Source organism: Antechinus flavipes, chromosome 3, assembly GCF_016432865.1.
Source record: "Antechinus flavipes isolate AdamAnt ecotype Samford, QLD, Australia chromosome 3, AdamAnt_v2, whole genome shotgun sequence".
Classification (NCBI taxonomy): domain Eukaryota; kingdom Metazoa; phylum Chordata; class Mammalia; order Dasyuromorphia; family Dasyuridae; genus Antechinus; species Antechinus flavipes.
The window spans coordinates 576,073,088-576,090,380 of NC_067400.1; the positions used below are offsets into that span (position 1 = coordinate 576,073,088).

Here is a 17,293-nt window from a genome sequence, read left to right on the forward strand (position 1 = left end):
TTGAACTCAGGTTCTCCTGACTTCAGGGCTGATGCTCTATCCACTGCACCACCTAGCTGCCCCTGGACTTCTTAGAATAAAGTTTTTAAATTCATGAAATTATCATGAGATTTTAAAATTCTGTTTTTATGTGGCTGCAGTATGACTATTTTATTTATGCAGAAAATTATGTAGCCAACTGAAGGCTTTTCTGATAATATCAGGTTTAGCTGAAACTTTAAATTATTGACTCAAAATGATTTACTAATTAGAGTAAAAGAATCCTGGCTATATTTTAAGATAATCATTTGTTAGACTGACTCCTGTACCAATTTGTTGAACATAATTTTTCCCCTTCTGCTATCTTTGACATGTAATCCTCCTTCCTTCCCATCTGATGGAACTGAAAACCATATAAACCTTAATAAAACTTTTGTCTATTCCCAGAGGTAATTTAGAAACTTTGAGGGGCAATGAGGTGGCTCAGTGGATAGAGTACCAGCCCTGAAGTCAGGAAGACTGAAGTTCAAACTGAGACACTTAACACTTCCTAGCTGTCACTTAACCTCAATTGCCTCAGCAAATAAATAAAAAGAAAAAGAAAAAAGAAAATTTGAGCCTATGCTGAATATGTATGTATATGTGTGTGCCTATACACATACATATATTAAAGATTGATTCTTAGATTCTTAAAATGTCTCCAGGTGTTGCTAAGTATGATCGGCAGCAGTATCTATAAATGAATCCTTGGATAATTCCATAACAAAATGGAATATATAGAAAACCAGTTATTTTGAAAAATGATTGTCAAAAAAAATTTTTTTAATTGGGTACACAACACTAGGTTAAGAATTAGGAGAAGAGAACTTAGAGAAGGGAGCTCTAGATCCATACTCAAAAGACATGAGTTCAAAATCTCTGTGATCTCAATCTGTTTCTCCTGTGACAGTCATTGAAGCTATTCTACTACAGGAACAAAAGGTGCCTCGGATTTTAACACACTGTGGCTATGTTGCTAAGACTTCAAACTCAGCTGGAGAGTTCAGCATTTCTGGTAAGGAAGAGGCTCTCACCCGGTCCAGAGAATGAAGTCCGGGCTGGGCAAGATTGCCTTCATGGCATAAATGGAAGAGTTGATGAGGATCCAGGGAGCATCACAGAGATAATTCCCCCACACACCTGCATTGGACACAGGCTGGGAACCTGCTGATGGACACACTTGGAGAGGATCACGGGAGGCATCATAATCTGGGTCAAGGTGCAGGTCCGAGATGTGCCAGAATTGACCTGTGGGAGATAAAATCAATCTCTTATTGCTAGTTTTCCTTCTTCCCCTATGAATGAATGAATGAATGCCTCTGGATGACTGGATCCTTGTCTTTGTACACACGCATCCTGGGAATAGTATAGCACTTATACAACATTTGTCATTTGACATAAATTCACAGTACACAAATTCAACTTTATTTATACAAGAATTCTATATTCTAAAAAACACCTATGTTCTCTTTACTGTATACTCTCTCTGCTCTTGTCTCTCCACTAGGCATTCCCCAGCCTCTTCCAATCAGGTGAAAACAGAAGAATGCAGGTTTGGGGCTGGGATTGAGATTTCCCACAAAGAGAAGAGACCTTGACTTATCTCTGCCCCTGCCCCAGCTCCCATCTATCTGTTTTTCTTCCATTCTGTCTTTGACTCCCACATTTCTTTGAACCCTATACCAGTCCTCTCCTTCTATGATTGTGGCCCCCTTCCTACCTCCCTCCTTCCTTCTCTTCCCTCTGGGAACAAATTCTCATTTCATAAAAATTGCTTTATTACAGTTTTCCTGATCTGTCCACTTATATAAAATGCAAATTGTTTATATTATTGAATAACAACACAAAATTGTGACTGCTGAAAGCTGACTGTTAAATTGTCAGTGTGAGCAGCTATACTTTGGAAGTTAGCAAACATACAAATCAAGCATTTTACATTGCTTTGTTGGTTTCCAAGTCTTAAGAAAATGCTGGAGGGAAATGTTAATAATGCCAATTAAACTTAAGTCTGTCATGTGTTTTTCTTTTTGAGAGTTGGTCATTAAATACTTGTAAATACTTTATAAATATCTTATTTAATCCTTACAATAATCCTGTGTGGTAGAGGTGCTATTATTATCTTCTTTTTATAAATGAAGAAACTGAGGTAGATAGAGTTTAAATTACTTGTCTGGAGCCACATAGCTCTTAAATATCTGAGGATGAATTTGAATTCAGACCTTCTTTCCAGACTCCAGGCCCAACACTCTATTGATTGTGCCATCTAGCAGCCTCTAAAAAGTAAATACATGAGTGGGAAAGCGCTTATGAGTTATGATTTTTGAGTGAATATGGACACATAAAGTACTCTGAACTTAGGAAAGATATTTTAGGGCTCCCCATATGTTGGTGTAAGATGTGACACTATACCTGTTTTTACACAGTTCATATGATGCTTGGATCAATGAAAAAATATATGCCACATTTACTTTGGTTAGCCACTGGGCTAAGTGCTGAGAATTCAAATCCAAAGGAGAAATAGCCTTGATGCTTTGAGAAATTACATCGTAATCATGGGAGACAATACATCTAGGTGACCAGAGGTGTTTGTTTGGTCTGGGAAGACACAGGGAAGGTGAGTAGAGCTATAGGGCAAGTTGATTATAATGCTTTTTCCAGAAGCCAGAGTAATGTTAATTTGCTTACAATATTCAGAATAAAAGATAGCAGGAAAATATCTGTACCTGCCACAGGGCAGATGGCATAGCTAGGGTTGTGGCACAGTGGATATAGATCACTGGGCCTTGGAGTAAAGAAGCCCTGCATTCAAATCCAACCTCAGATACTTACTGAGGCTAACCTATTAGCCTCAGTTTCCTCATCTGTAAAATGAGCTGGAGAAGAAAAGGTCAAATCATTCCAATATCTCTGCCAAAAAAATGAGGTTTGGATACAACTGAAAAACAACTGAAGAGCAACAGAAACGATCTTGGCAATTGGGATGAAGTGAAGGTTTTTTAAGGGGGTAAGGCAGGAGTCCACAAACTACAGGTCGCGGGCCAGATGCGGCAGCTGAGGACGATTATCCTCCTCACCCAGGGCTATGAAGTTTATTTAAAGGCCCACAAAACAAAGTTTTTGTTTTACTATAGTCGGGCCCTCCAACAGTCTGAGGGACAGTGAACTGTTAAAAAGTTTGAGGACCCGGAGGGTATGAGTATGTTTGTAGGCAATAGGAAAATAGAGAGATTGAAGATTAGTGAGAGATATAGAGATGATGATGATGGTGATATCAATGATGAAATTGATGGTGTTGATTGTGGTAATGGCTAGCCTACTATGGTGTGCCAGGCCTCGTGCTAAATGCTTTATGAACATCTCATTTTATCCTCACAACAATTAAAAAATAAGTGAGTGGGGATGATGGAGGAGGCAATGTGCTGGAGGAAATAAGATGGAATGAGATCATCTGTGCAACTACATCTTCTCTCATCCTCTGCAGATGACTCCCAAGTCTAAATATATCACGAATCTGCCTTTCTCCCTATGAGTCAGTCATAGTGGGCTGCTCCCACTAACACGTAAACTGGAAGCTCTACCCCATCTCTCCCTCTTTCTCATATTCTTTCTTTCTCTCTCTCTGTCTCTGTCTCTCTCTGTCTCACACACACACACACACACACACACACACACACACACACCAAGCCCAGGAGAATTTGAATAATCTGAATACTCTGCTGAAGGAGAGCCAAACAATGGGGAACAGCACCGCAAAGCCAAAAATGGTCACTTCAGTGAAAAGTACCATGTGTGTGCCAGGGAATGGAGGGGATTAACAATAAAGTACCAATGAAGATTATCTAGTAAAAGAAAAATGAGGTACAGTGCTCTGTTCCCTTGCTGATATCCTATCTAGGGTAGTCACAGAGCTACAATTTCCTAAGGGGTAGAGGAGATCCTTCGCCCCTTTAAGAGAGCAAAGAGTCTCCATTCTATGGGCTCAGACATGAATGCTTTTTGAAGCCTTTATTATAAAAATGAAATTGCTGTTTTGAAGCCTTGTGAGCCTAAATTCTTTTACTAGAAGATGACCGAATGGTCTTCAAAAAGTTCACTGGATGATTGTTCAAAATCAGTACAATTATTTGGAAAACATTTTGAATTACTCAAATAAAGTAACCAAAATCTCCATATCCTTTGATCCAAAGAGTTATACTCCAAGGAGGCCATTGTTATCAATCTCTTCTTTACAGCAAAAATATTAATAGCAACACTTTCTAAAGATAGCAAATATTTGGAAACAAAGTATATACCCATCAAATGGGAAATAGTTAAACAAACTGTGATACATGAATGTTAATAGAATATTGTAAGAACAGAATGTAACAGGATGTTGTAAGGAAATGATTATTGTAATAAATATATACTATAGAAAAATTTACATAAACTGATGCAGAGTGAAGTAAGCAAAGCCAAGAAAACAACATACAGCAACGTGAATGGAAAGAACAACCACACACGCACAAATCAAAAGTGAATGTGGCAAAATTATAAAGAACAAACACAGTTAAAAAGAAGAGATATGAGAAATCTCTCTCACCCATTCCTATGAAGAGGTAAATAGTTCAGTGACAAAAATAAACTCTGTTGGGGACTCATGAGCTATGGTTTCTGGGCACCTTAAAAATGGAATTGGCTTTTCTGAATGATCACATGAAATTGCACTTACTTCAAAATTGTACTTCAAATGACCATGTTATATCCCTCTATCCCCACTGGAGAGAGGTGTTCTGGGAGGGCACTGACTGGAATCTTCAGTAGAAAGAACTTTGAGATACAAAACTTGAATCTAGTTTGGGCTCCAACACTATCTGGGTAACTTTTGCCTTTATTTTTACTTCATATGCATGCATATATGTATGTATATGTATATATGCATTATGTATTTCAAACCCATAAACCTCTATATGTACATATATAAAACCTTCCATCCATATATATCATCTCTATAAAGATCTATCCATTATCTCTAGATCTATCTATCCAGAAGCAGCTAGGTGGCGTGGTGGATAATCAAGAAGACTCATTTTCCAGAGTTCAAATCTGACCTCACATACTTACTAGTTGTGTGATACTGGCTAAGTAACTCAGTTTCCTCAAATGTTCAATGAACTGAAGAAGGAAATGGCAAACCACTCTAGTATCTTTGCCGAGAGACTCTCAAATGGGGTTACAGAGAATCAAACCTGACTGAAAAATGACTGAATATCAACAATATCATAGATGACATTTATATACTGATTACTACAATAATATTTACTGTATATCTGTCTATCAAGAGAAAGAGAATAAATGGAAGGATAGAAAATAATTGCCAGGGAAGCCACAAGCAGAAGAGGAAAGAGAGAAGAGGGGGAGTTTTAGGAAAGGTCTTTTGCCTAATGTTGGGGTTTGATATGAATATTAAAGAAAGCCAGAAGGTTGAGGTGAGGAGGGAAAACATTCCAGAGAAGCGGCCTAGAGTTGGACTATTGGGTGCAAGGACCAGCAAGGTCAATGTAGCTGGACCACAGAGTGTGTGGAGTGCACTAAAGTGTAAGAAGTCTGGGAAGATAAGGAGGCAAGATCCTTCCAAACAGTAACCTATTAATCAATGTCTTCCTCATATGGTCTAACACATACTGCAAAGATTCCAGAAACGCACAAGGGGGCAGTATATCTCTAAGGAAAACAAAGGTTTGGTGAACATTCTGAAATCAGAGTACACATTTTCCTAGAGACTGACTTTTTGGTGATGTATAGAAGCTGAATGAGGGAGAAGATAGCAAAGATCTAGTTTTTCATTGAGTAGCCCTAGCAGGTAGGTAGGTCAGTGTATAGAATACTGGATCCACAGTCAAAGAGTCCTGAGTTGAAGTGGAGCCTCAGACAAGTTGTTTGACCCTGAACAAGTCACTTCACCCTGTTTGCCTCAGTTTCCTCATCTGTAAAATGAGCTGGAGAAGGAAATGTTAAACTACTCCAGTAGTTTTAACAAGAAAACACCATGGCCAGAATTGGTGTGCTATGGTCTATGGGATCACAAAGAGTTGGACACGAGTGAATACCACTGCAAATGGGGATAAGACTTCCCAGAGTTGTTGTCAAGATCAAATGAAATAAAATTTGTAAAGCACTTTGCAAATCTTAAAGCACTATATGAATGCTACTAGCTCTTATTATAATACCAGGTTTGTTTGATATGTTGGTTAGTTTAATTTTTCTTCTTGATTTTTATTTTTTGTTGCAAGAGATGGTTCTTTGCCAATGAAAGAATATACTGCAAAATGTAGGAGCTATAAAAACAAAAGATAATAAAAATAAAATATGAGGAATAGACTAAATCAGGGGTTGTTAGTGTAGCACCTATGAACTTGGTTTTTCCTAATATTTTGATAACTATATTTCAATAAAATTAATTTCCTTTGAAATCCTAGGTATTTTATTTTATGCATTAAAACACATGATTCTGAGAAGCAATCCAGAGATTTCAGACTGTCATCAAAGGAATCTAGGACACAAAATAGATTAAGAACTCCTAGAACAGATGGTCTATAAGATCACTTCATTTTTTTGGTCTCAGATCTCTATATACTCTGGAAATTTGTTAAGGACACCAAAGGGCTTTTGTTTATGTAGATTATATCTATTGATATTTACTATATTAGAAATTTAAATAAAATTTTAAAAATTTGTTAATTTAAAAATAAAAATAACAAACCCATTATGTGTTAACATAAAGAATATACATTTAACACAGAATAATCATGTATTCTGAAACAAAAAAAATTAGTGAGAAGAATGACATTGTTTTATATATTTTTGCACATCTCTTTAATGTCTGGCTTAACAGAAGACAGCTGGATTCTCCTATTTGTTTCTGTATTCAATCTGCTATAATATGTTGTTTTGGTCGAAGCATATGAATATTTAGCCACACACAAATATGTACTTAGAAAAGAGAAAACTATTTTAATAGGCAAATAGCATTTCATAATTATTATGGTAATAGTTTTAAGTTTGCAGGCCTCTTGTAAGGGCTTCAAAAACCCCCAGAAGTGGTTGGGTGAATCTGTGGATTATACTTTGAGGACTGTTGACCCATGGATTAACCTATGAATGAAGTTCAAAGTCATAAAGCTCTACAATCAATCTTTCCTATTGCCTTCTGTATCTGACTAAAACACATTCCCTGCCTACCTCCTAGCTTTTTCAACCTGGTGGCACTTTAACTCACAATCCCTTACTTTCTGTGTTCAGGAACAAAAATCTGGGGTGTGTTCACCATTTCTCATTCACACTAGTTAGCTGTCTCTTTGCTCTCCAGTCTCCAAGTCAACAAACACCACTACAATCCACCTTCCTTTTCTCTCCATGTTCTGTGTCCCATCACAGATACTATCTCAAAAATTCCAAAAGATCCATGATCTTTTTCCACAAAGGTATTTCCTTCATTGATATAAATCATAAAACCTCGTTAACTCAGCACATGGTTTCCGAGATGACATTCATTATCTTCTGGTCAGGTGACTTCTCTGAAGTTAGCCCTACTGGTTTTTAGACAACTAAATGCCTTCTCAGCTTGCACAGACCTGCCAGGACTCATCTTTTACTGCAACAGCTTTGGAGAACCCAGGATGATCTCTATACTACAATGAGGAAGGCACCATTTCCAAATACAATATTCCTCTTTTCAGCTTTTCAACTAGGGAATTCTGCCTCTTTCTAAATTTAACATCAGCTCCAGTATCCTTAAGTATTCCTTTTTTGGGGATGGCAGGTCAAAAAGACAGATTCCCCCATGAGAGAAAGAGGCAACAAAATTTTACAAGTGAAAGATCACCATCTTTCTACCACATTACCTGGAATGGCCCTTGTGACTCCACAATGTATCAGGAAAAGCAGAAGTTTCAGCCTCCTCATGCTTTCCAGCTCTGAAAGTCTTTTCAGTGTTCTAGGATCTTTTCAGGTGTCAGATCTTAGTTTGCTCTGAAGGATGTTGAAACTAGTCAGTCAGTCCTGAATGGATGTCAGAGAAGCAGAGAAGTTTCTGTTCAGTCCCTGGTACTCTGAATAATCAAATCGCTAATTGGTGAATTCTTCAAACCTGTTGGGTGTGTAATGGGCGGGACAGAATGGGTGATCAGGAAAGACAGAGAAGTCAAATGAAAAGATACTTTGTACTTTGAACTATGATACTGCCTGTTCTTCAAGGTACTTCAAATGTGTACTTGGCCAAAAGCAATAATGTTGAAAAATATATAAACCAAGTACATCTCAGTTAAAATCACTCTTAGAAATGTATTAATTCTATGACTTATGATGATTGAAATTATTTCTTAATTTTTGTTATAAGTAAAAGTAATAAATAATAATACTTCCTTGCAACAATCACATGAATAAAAACTACTGAGCACAGTCAGTATGGTATAAAATATTGACTATTGTTATTGGGTTCTAGATTGCATAAAATAGCAAAGGTCATGACAGAAATAATTTTCTAAGAAAGATAATTTTTAATTGCATTGCTATAATTTGATTTCAGATTTTAAAAATCAATTCCATTGTTTACCCTTCTGATTTTTCTTACATCGTGAAATTTTAGAGACCACTGTATCAGAAATATAATTATAGAAGTGATTTCTCTTTTAATTGGGTAATTAATTATACTTTTAAATACATACTGTCATGTGAATTTTTGTAAAATATTATGAAATATTTTAAGATAGATCACTTTTCTATTGAGCTATTAAAATGAATGTGGTTAGTGTTTGAAAAATTATAACAATGAAATGCTTTTTGCCTTAAAATGTAAAATTCTTATGATTTAATAAGAGGTTTGAGCACGAGCACACCTGTTCCCCTCACGCAGAGCTATAATCTAAATTTGTAATTGTGCTTAAGTAAAGTTATAATATCTTATCAACCATGTGGAAGAACTTATATTGTAAAAGTCTAAAACAATGAATGATTACTTTGAAATCAACTATATTGATGTCACCAACTAAAATAAGTTTTGTATTTATGAAATGGTCTGCTAAAAGATAAGCAAAATTGTTTAAAACTATTCAAAATTCAATAAATTATATTTTCCTCTCACCTTGTCTCCTAAAGGGTGTTAAGGGAACAACTTGCTAGTAGCTGCTGGGGATGACCAGCAGAATGGATCACTTCATGAGAGAAGATGATACAAGGAGAGTGAGAGGCAGTTGCATTCTCTGATCTCTCTCCTCTTCCCCCTTGCCTCTGATTTATTTCATTCAAAGCAATAAAGGCTATTTTGCAATTCCTTCAAGTGTGTTATGATTTACAGCTGTGGGGACTTTCAGAGAACCGACTCACCCCTTCACACTTAGGCATAGTTTTTAACAAAAGGGAAAGACTAAAGTTTTACTATTTATAATTGTTCTGTAAACATAAATGATTTAAATAATAACTGAATAATCAAAACTTGAACATTCTAAGACACTACATAAGACAAGCCTCTTAAATTCTTTAAAGTAATCTTTGAGAACCACAAAAAAATCTGGCATGTAATAAATGTAGTCAGCACTATATAAATGAGTTATTATTTTTTACCTGACTATAAATATTCTATAGTGGATAACTCTATACAACATTTTAGATGTCATTGAATGTGATTAGTAAAATACCAAAGGAGATAACACGAATGATTTTCCCCGTAACATAATTTAAAAAATTTATTCTATTGAACTGTTGTTTTGAAATCTGAAAAAGCTGTTAGGACAATCCTTTTGATCTCAATGCTATTAAATTACAAATTACACATATCAGTTATATGTGGCAGGTGAAAGAAATGACTGAGGAAACAAAGTTTTGAGCTTCCAAGCATATCTATTTAAGCAAGGCATGCCAGTTGCATTACAAATTGGGACCAGGCCTTCTCAGCTTTGACCCTAAATATAAGAGAAGACAGATTTTTATGCATGAAAAAATAACAATAAGCAGGATAAAACATTAGATAATCTGATGTTTAAGAAGAAAAATTAGAAGCTTTCCAAGAAAAAAAAGTATTTGGCTCCCTCCAAGTATCTATAAACAATCAAAGGAACATGGCAACAATAATATATGACATATATAATTGTGAGAAAACTTCTTGCATCAATATTTGGAGTTGAACTAGTTCCTGGTCAATATACCTAGGTCCTTAGTTAAGGGTCTCTCAGCAGCAGGTAGAAGTTGTCCAGCATCCCAGTCATGCAGGGCTAGGTTCAAACAAGACAATAAAGACAGAAGTTGGACTAGACCCATAATTGAATAGAAAGCATCAAGATATTAGAAGACACACCTTTAAAAGAATTACACATATTTAACCAATATTGGATTGCTTGCTGTCTAAGGGAAAGAGGAAGGAGAGACAGAGAAAATTTTGGAAGACAAGATTTTGCAAGGATGAATGTTGAAAATTATTTTTGCATGTATTTGGAAAAGTAAAAACCTATTATAAAAAAGCTATCACTTTATGAATTGCTTTCCTTCTAACAACTATATTGTTTATACAAAACTTTTTAAAACCATTTTTTGAACTATTACTATTGACAACGATTGGAACATTTACAGTAATTCTATCAGATCTAACATATGATTCTTAAAGTTTTGCTATTTAAGGTGAATCTTGTGGGACTTGAATTTAATATAGTTCTGAGGTTTTTATTTCAGGTATACTCGTAAGCACAAAGTCAAGTAATCCACCATTCAAGGGTTGCTGTGTGCTGCAATCTGAGGATTGATACAAGAAGATGTTTGTTCTTGGGAAATAGTTATGGGGACTATCTTATGAAGATGAAAGTAGGATCCTCTTGACTTGGTTTTCCATTAAGATACTTCCTTTCACAACAGAAAATTTTCCCACTTAGATCATTTTGAGCCTGGCTTTGATACTCTGTAAATAATATGGAATTTTAATTGATAACTATTCCTTTTGCCTAGAATAAAAGCAGAAGTAATGGATTTTTTCCTTGTTATAGTTTCTCTATATCTTTATAACTATGTCTCTCCTTTTTCTTTTATAGCAAATTTCTATAACAAGGACTTAAAAATTTGAAGTATTTCTGCAAATTAAAGCATTTCAGCTTGTAAAATGGAATCACATTCTAAAGAATTAGGGCACACATTTATTAATACTGAAACATTTGCATTATCTTATGGAATATAAATATGAAATTTCTTCATTGATTTTCCTGTAGCTTATGGTTTTATTTGTGCATATAATATAGGAATAACTGGTTGTCATTCTTCATTCTTGAAGAGAACCTAAAGGACATCACTATGTTGGAGTTCAATGAACAGTGTATCTTACTGTGGCTGATCAGACCAATATGAGTTAGGAAGGTTCTATTACAGATCAGTCACAAATAACCAATATGAACATTTAGAGTGGATTGTAATTTTATTTGTGAATATAATATAGGAATAACATTCTCATAAGGGGGCAATTAGAAGGAGATGTGACAGTTTTCAAAATTGTATTAATTTTACATGTAAAATTGCATGGATGATTTCGAAGATAAAAAATTATTTTCTCATATGAAACACTAATCTGATAATTTAAAAAGAAAGACTCATTTTAAAATTCAGATCATCATGATATTACAATTGAAAATTCTCTGAAGTTTCAGGTAAATTATGTGTACTCAATTTAATATTTTTATAGCTCTATTAATTAAATCAGAATCATGAGGCTTGAGCTAGAAAGCTGTATTAAATTGTATTGAATTTGTTTTAAGTCTTCTATGGGCTCTTAGAACCTGAGATGCAGATCTGAGAGGAGCCCCTTCAGAGTTGTCCTGAGCACATCGATTATTCTAGAAATGTACATCTGAGAATTTCAAAGCAGGAAAGAACTCCATAATGTGAAGACTGCGAAACAGATTGGACTATTGGACTTTTTCATCAACATAGAATTTTCAGTGAACCAGCAGAACTCAATAAAGGACATTGCCAACACTTTCATTTTTTCTATTCCCTCAGGTGTCAATGCTTCTGCACCACAGTGGATTGCTGCCACTGTTAATGTGCCAGTCATAAATACAGGTAAGCAGTTATAAAATTAAGCCTGATGGTTTTAATACCATTGTGACAGTTTTTCCCGAGAGAAATATTTGTTTATTATAGCTGCTTTTGTACTTTGAATGTCTTAGCCTCTTGGATGCATTGCTCCCACATGAAATCTGCTCCTTGCTCCTATACTTGGATACACTACTGCTACATGTGAAAACAATATATCCAAGAATGTTTCTAAATCTTAATGTCAGTAGGGATATTTACAAAGGAAAGAGCTCCTAGAAACCTTGGAGCCCAGTGGTGACATAAACAAAATCCATCCAATGTCATCTCTTCCCTCCCAGTAGAAATTAATTCTCTAGAAGAAATAGGTCCATCTATCTTCTGATGAGATCCCCCCTTCCTGGTCCTCTTATACACTTTCCTTTCTGGCCTTGTATAAAGAATTACATGTAGTTATTGCTTCCTATGATTCGTGAGGCTTCTGTGAATCTCTTCTCTCAACCTGACTATTTCTACCTATATCATTTCCCCATTGCTAATTTAATTCCAATGGATGTTGATTATTTCATTATTCCTAATTATATTACTTTGGTTTATAGATGGTGATTCATTGGAGATATGTCTCCAAAGAATCAAGGGGAGGAATGTGAAATTTGAAAATTGAAAATTGATATTCCTTAATTGTTGATTGAAAATTGTATCTAATCAATGTCTCTAATCAGAATCAATATTTGTAAATCAAATTTAAAGCTGATTGTATAGACCCTGTTAAATAGATTCAAATTAGGTCCTCTTAGTAAAATTTGTAAGCGCTTAACTTCTCTATTCTTATGGGTTGAAGTCTTACTACAAAAATTCTAAACCATGAATTCTGCTGGCCATAGGGCTTTCCAGAGGCTTTGTTTACCCTGTTGCCAGGGTTATGGAAATTGCTGTCTTCGAGTCAGATCAATCATAACCCAAGCTCCACCTTTGCTCTCTGCTTCTGAACTAATTTCCAATATAGTTCATTTTTTTGCATCCTATGTAATGTTTCTTACTACTTTTGTATTTTCAATATTATGGCTATTCTGTTAGGTTTTGGCTTCTGAGGAACCTTAGATCCCATTTATTAGCAATTGTTAACTCTGTTAAATAAATAAATCAATTTATTTAACAGAACTAACAATTCTTGCTTGCAACTCTGTGCCTCAGTTTCTCTTAATCGCAGATTTTTGTTGAGATACTGGACATAAGGTAAGTAAAGAAAAACTCTAATGCTATGATCCTGGATGACTAGGTAAAAGGCAATTCCCTCAAGAAAAATGGAAAATTTCTGAGGAAGGATAAGTTTAGGCATGGAGGTAATAGGGAAATTATGAATTAAGTTTTGGACATATGGTTTTAAGATGTCTATGGATACTTAAGAGAATACTATCTAGTAGGCAGATGGCAATGCATGGTTGTCTTGAGAAAGACTGAAACTGGATATTGAATTTAGGAATTAATTGATTAGAGATGATACTAGAACCCATGAAAATAGAGGTATATGCAGTAGGAGAGGTCACCCATACTAAGAAAGTAGGAGATAAATGATGATCTAACAAAGAAATATAGGAAGTAGACTGATATAAATACAATAATGCTGTGAGAACTAATGGAGAATAAGATAGTAAAAAAACTGCAAGGATCAAAAAGGATATGAGAAAACATCATCAGATTTTCTGGCAGAGAAATCCTTGTTAACACGAGAGAGAAAAATTTCTGAAGAGTGATGGGGTGAGAAATCAATCTCAAGGAATATAGAGGTGAGTGAATAGTATAAAAATGGAGATAGTTCAAGGTAAGTAATTCTAAGAATTTGGTAATGAAAGAGAAAAGACAATATAAGACAATAGTTTAAGAAAATGGCATGATGTAATGAGGATTTATTGAGAATTCAATAACAAATTTAATTTGATAAATATATAAATGTACAGTACATAAAAGACTGTGCTATGTTGAGAATATCTATTAGGACAAAATCACTCCCTGCCCTCAAGAAATTTGGGGGTGGAGTCAGAGGGGAGGAAAGGGAAAATATGACATATACAAGATAATACAAATACAACAAAGTAATTCTAATGTTTTGTATTACCTCACATATATAACAGTTATCAATATCAACTCAAAATTTTAAAAAATGAATGCTAAAAATAAATAAGAGAATTACTAAAAACAAATAATGTAATTTAAAGAGGAAGAGCTCACTAGCACATGAGATCAAGAAAGAAAGGCTTCTAGGAAATGATATTTGAGTTGTCCTTGGAAGCAAGCTTTGCATTCTCTAAAACAGAAATGGGAGAGATAATATTCCAGTTTTAAAAGTCACTCAGCCAAAAAATCCTCAGTCAGGTTCAGATAAGACATCAAAGACTTGAACGGTGCTGTTAGGCAGCAGGGAAGAGACAATGAGGAGATTGAAGATGACAAAGAAAGGGAATGATGTGGCACAGGAGTTCCCAACCTTTTTTTAGTTCCCATAACTCCTGGCTTTCAGTAAAACTTTCCATACCCCATATACAATATTAAAGGAAATAAATTCTAAAGCTTACTTATTATACATATATCTTGTGTTAATAGTTGTTTCAGTCATGTTCAACTCTTTGTGACCCCATTTGGAGTTTTCTTGACAAAGGTACTGGAATAGTTTGCCATCTCCTTCTCCAGTTCATTCCTCAGATGAGGAACTGAGGCAAACAGAGTCACCCAGCTAGTAAGTGTCTGAGGCTGGATTTGAACATAGGAAGATTTCAGGCCCAACCAGCACTTTATCCACTGTGCCACCCAGCTACCCTACGTTAACACAAATAAAAAATAAAGAGATTAATTAATTTCAACAGTATACCATAGTTACTTACCAAATATTTCCCATAACATTCCCCCTTGAGAAATTTCTTATATCCCCTGAGTGTATGTGGACCTCTGGTTGATAATCCCTGATCTAAAATACTGATTTCAATTTTGGGTACTTACTACATTTTAGGAAAAATATTAATGAGCTAAAACTTTCACAGGAGAGCCACCAGGAAGGTGAAGTGGCTTAAATAGATACTATAGGAAGACTGGAAAAATTACTGATGCTTAGCTCTGGAGAAAAAGTTTAAATTAGGGATGGTAGCAGACTCCAAATTATTAGTGACTACTCTAATCCTCCATTTCAGGAAGCATTCAGGTTAGCTATAGGAACTTAAGACTTGGTTCCTGCTTCCTCTTCTCCCCCACTCCATATAAAATTGGGTATCCACCTATCTTTCATCCCTTTTATTTTTTGTCATTCCCATTAGCATGTAAAAATAGGAATTTTTTGCTTGAATTGCATTTACTACACTCAGTATTTAACACAGTGCTTGTCACATAGTAAGTGCTTTATCCATCTTTCTAAATATTGGTCATGAGATCAGTCTTGTTCTATTTAGTTTCTGAATGCTGAGCAAAAGCTTGCAGAAAAACACAGAAGCTCAATATAACTACCAACAAAGGTGAAAAATTACCTCATAAAGCAGTGAGCTCTCCCACAGAAGAGCTTTGCTCTTCAAGTAGAGATTGGAGGGAGATCTGACCATTTGTTTCTTTCTTTTCTTTCTTTCTTTTTTTGGGGACAATTTAATCATTTTATTCACAAGGCCAACAAGCTATTAAAAAGAATGCTGTCCACTTGTTTCTATTGCTCTAGAAAGATTCCTTCTTAATTATGGATGGGACTATATACAGGATCTTTTCTAACACAGGAGATCCTGTGAACTTTTCTTAGACAATAGATTGAAACTACATTTGAAGCCTTCACAATTTGGCTCATTCCAGATTTATTGTCACGATTCTTCCCCTTCATACACTGTATCATTTTAGCCAAGATGTACTCAGTGCTTTCCCTTTCTATGCCTTTAAGACAGGCTCTCCCCTATTCCTGAGCTATACCTCCCTCAAGTCTGTGTACCAGTTATCTCCTAAGTAAGGATTTTCTTGATTTCTACCCTCACCCCTCCAAGTTATCTTGTTCTTTTTGGTTTGTTTGTTTGGTTTTTTGGCTGAGGCAATTGGGGTTAAATGACTTGCCCAGGGTCACACAGCTAGGAAGTGTTAAGTGTCTAAGAGCAGATTTGAACTCAGGTCCTCATGACTTCAGGGCTGGTGCTCTCCCCACTGCGCCACCTAGCTGCCCCTCCCTCCAAGTTATCTTGAATTTACTTTTTATTTTGTTCTACTTAGATACTGTTGGTATTCAATAGAACATAAACCCCTTTGGGGCCGGTTTAGTTTTTCATTCCATGAATTCTGACTGCTGAACTAAATATTCTCTCCAAGTCCCAGCCAGAAATGCTGCCTTCTACAAAAACCTTTTCCAGTCCCCTTAAGGTAAGGACCTTCCCTGTGAAATCACCTCCCACCTACCCCGAAAATATTTAGTTTGGACTTTAGGTTGTAAGGCCCGAGAGCAGGGACCTTCACTGTTGTTTCTTTGAGTCTCTATCGCTCAGTACAATGACAGGCACACAGGAGGCAGTTAATAAGGGCTCGTTTGATGTTGTGGTTGGATTCTCAGCACGCGGTTGGCAATAATCAAGTGCATGTCGGTCAGGCCAGTCGGAGCCCGAGCCTGGGGGCTGACCTCAGAATCACGTGGGACTCAGTTTCCTCCTATGTAAAACAGGGTGCATCCAGACAGGGAGAAGCTCACATCCCCGCCCCATCATGGGGACGCTCAGGCCCAAGCCCGGCTGCGTGACCATGGGTTGGTCACCGTCTCCTCCTTCTCCTCCCCCCTCCCCCCCAACTCAGTTACTTCCACTGTAAAACGAGTGGGAAGAGGCAGTGCGGACTCAGATCTCGAAGCACCCTTCCGGCTGCAGGTGCATCGAGCAAGCAGCGTCCGAGCGCGAAAGAGATAGACCAGATCGGGCTGGACTAAGCGGTCTGCGCTTGCGCCTTGTCTGTCACGCGCGAAACCCCTTTACCCTTTAGGTGAGAAAGAAGTTCCTCCGAGGAAAAGGTGACGTCATTCCGAGGGGCGGGACCACACAAGAGTAAGATCTTACATTTTCATTGGTAGCTTTCCAGGGATGTTTCTTTAGCCTGCGTTTCTAGCACCTGTAGCTCAGACTAGTTCCTTGCCCGTAATAAACATGATCGCGGAGACTTCAGTTTCACTCAAGGAATCAACGTGTTCCCACACGTCGCTAGTATTATCCAAGCCTATTGGGTAAACCGGAAA

The 17,293-nt window shown here is 36.3% G+C and overlaps 1 protein-coding gene across 2 annotated transcripts in view; it reads right to left on the reverse strand.

Annotated features, from left to right (window-relative positions):
• Positions 1-17,097, reverse strand: part of SMPDL3B (sphingomyelin phosphodiesterase acid like 3B) — a 30,006-nt gene extending 12,909 nt beyond the window's left edge. The window contains exons 1-4 of one of the 2 annotated variants that reach the window (XM_051988053.1): positions 14,637-17,097; positions 10,197-10,262; positions 7,899-8,055; positions 1,159-1,266 (exon numbers count right to left, since the gene is read on the reverse strand). In XM_051988053.1, coding sequence (XP_051844013.1) covers positions 1,159-1,266; positions 7,899-7,959 — 169 coding nt within the window. In that variant the 5' untranslated portion in view covers positions 7,960-8,055; positions 10,197-10,262; positions 14,637-17,097. Of the gene's footprint in view, positions 1-1,052; positions 1,267-7,898; positions 8,056-10,196; positions 10,263-14,636 lie in introns of both variants that reach the window. The other variant, XM_051988052.1, reaches the window with a different exon arrangement.
• Positions 17,098-17,293: the final 196 nt, after the last annotated feature.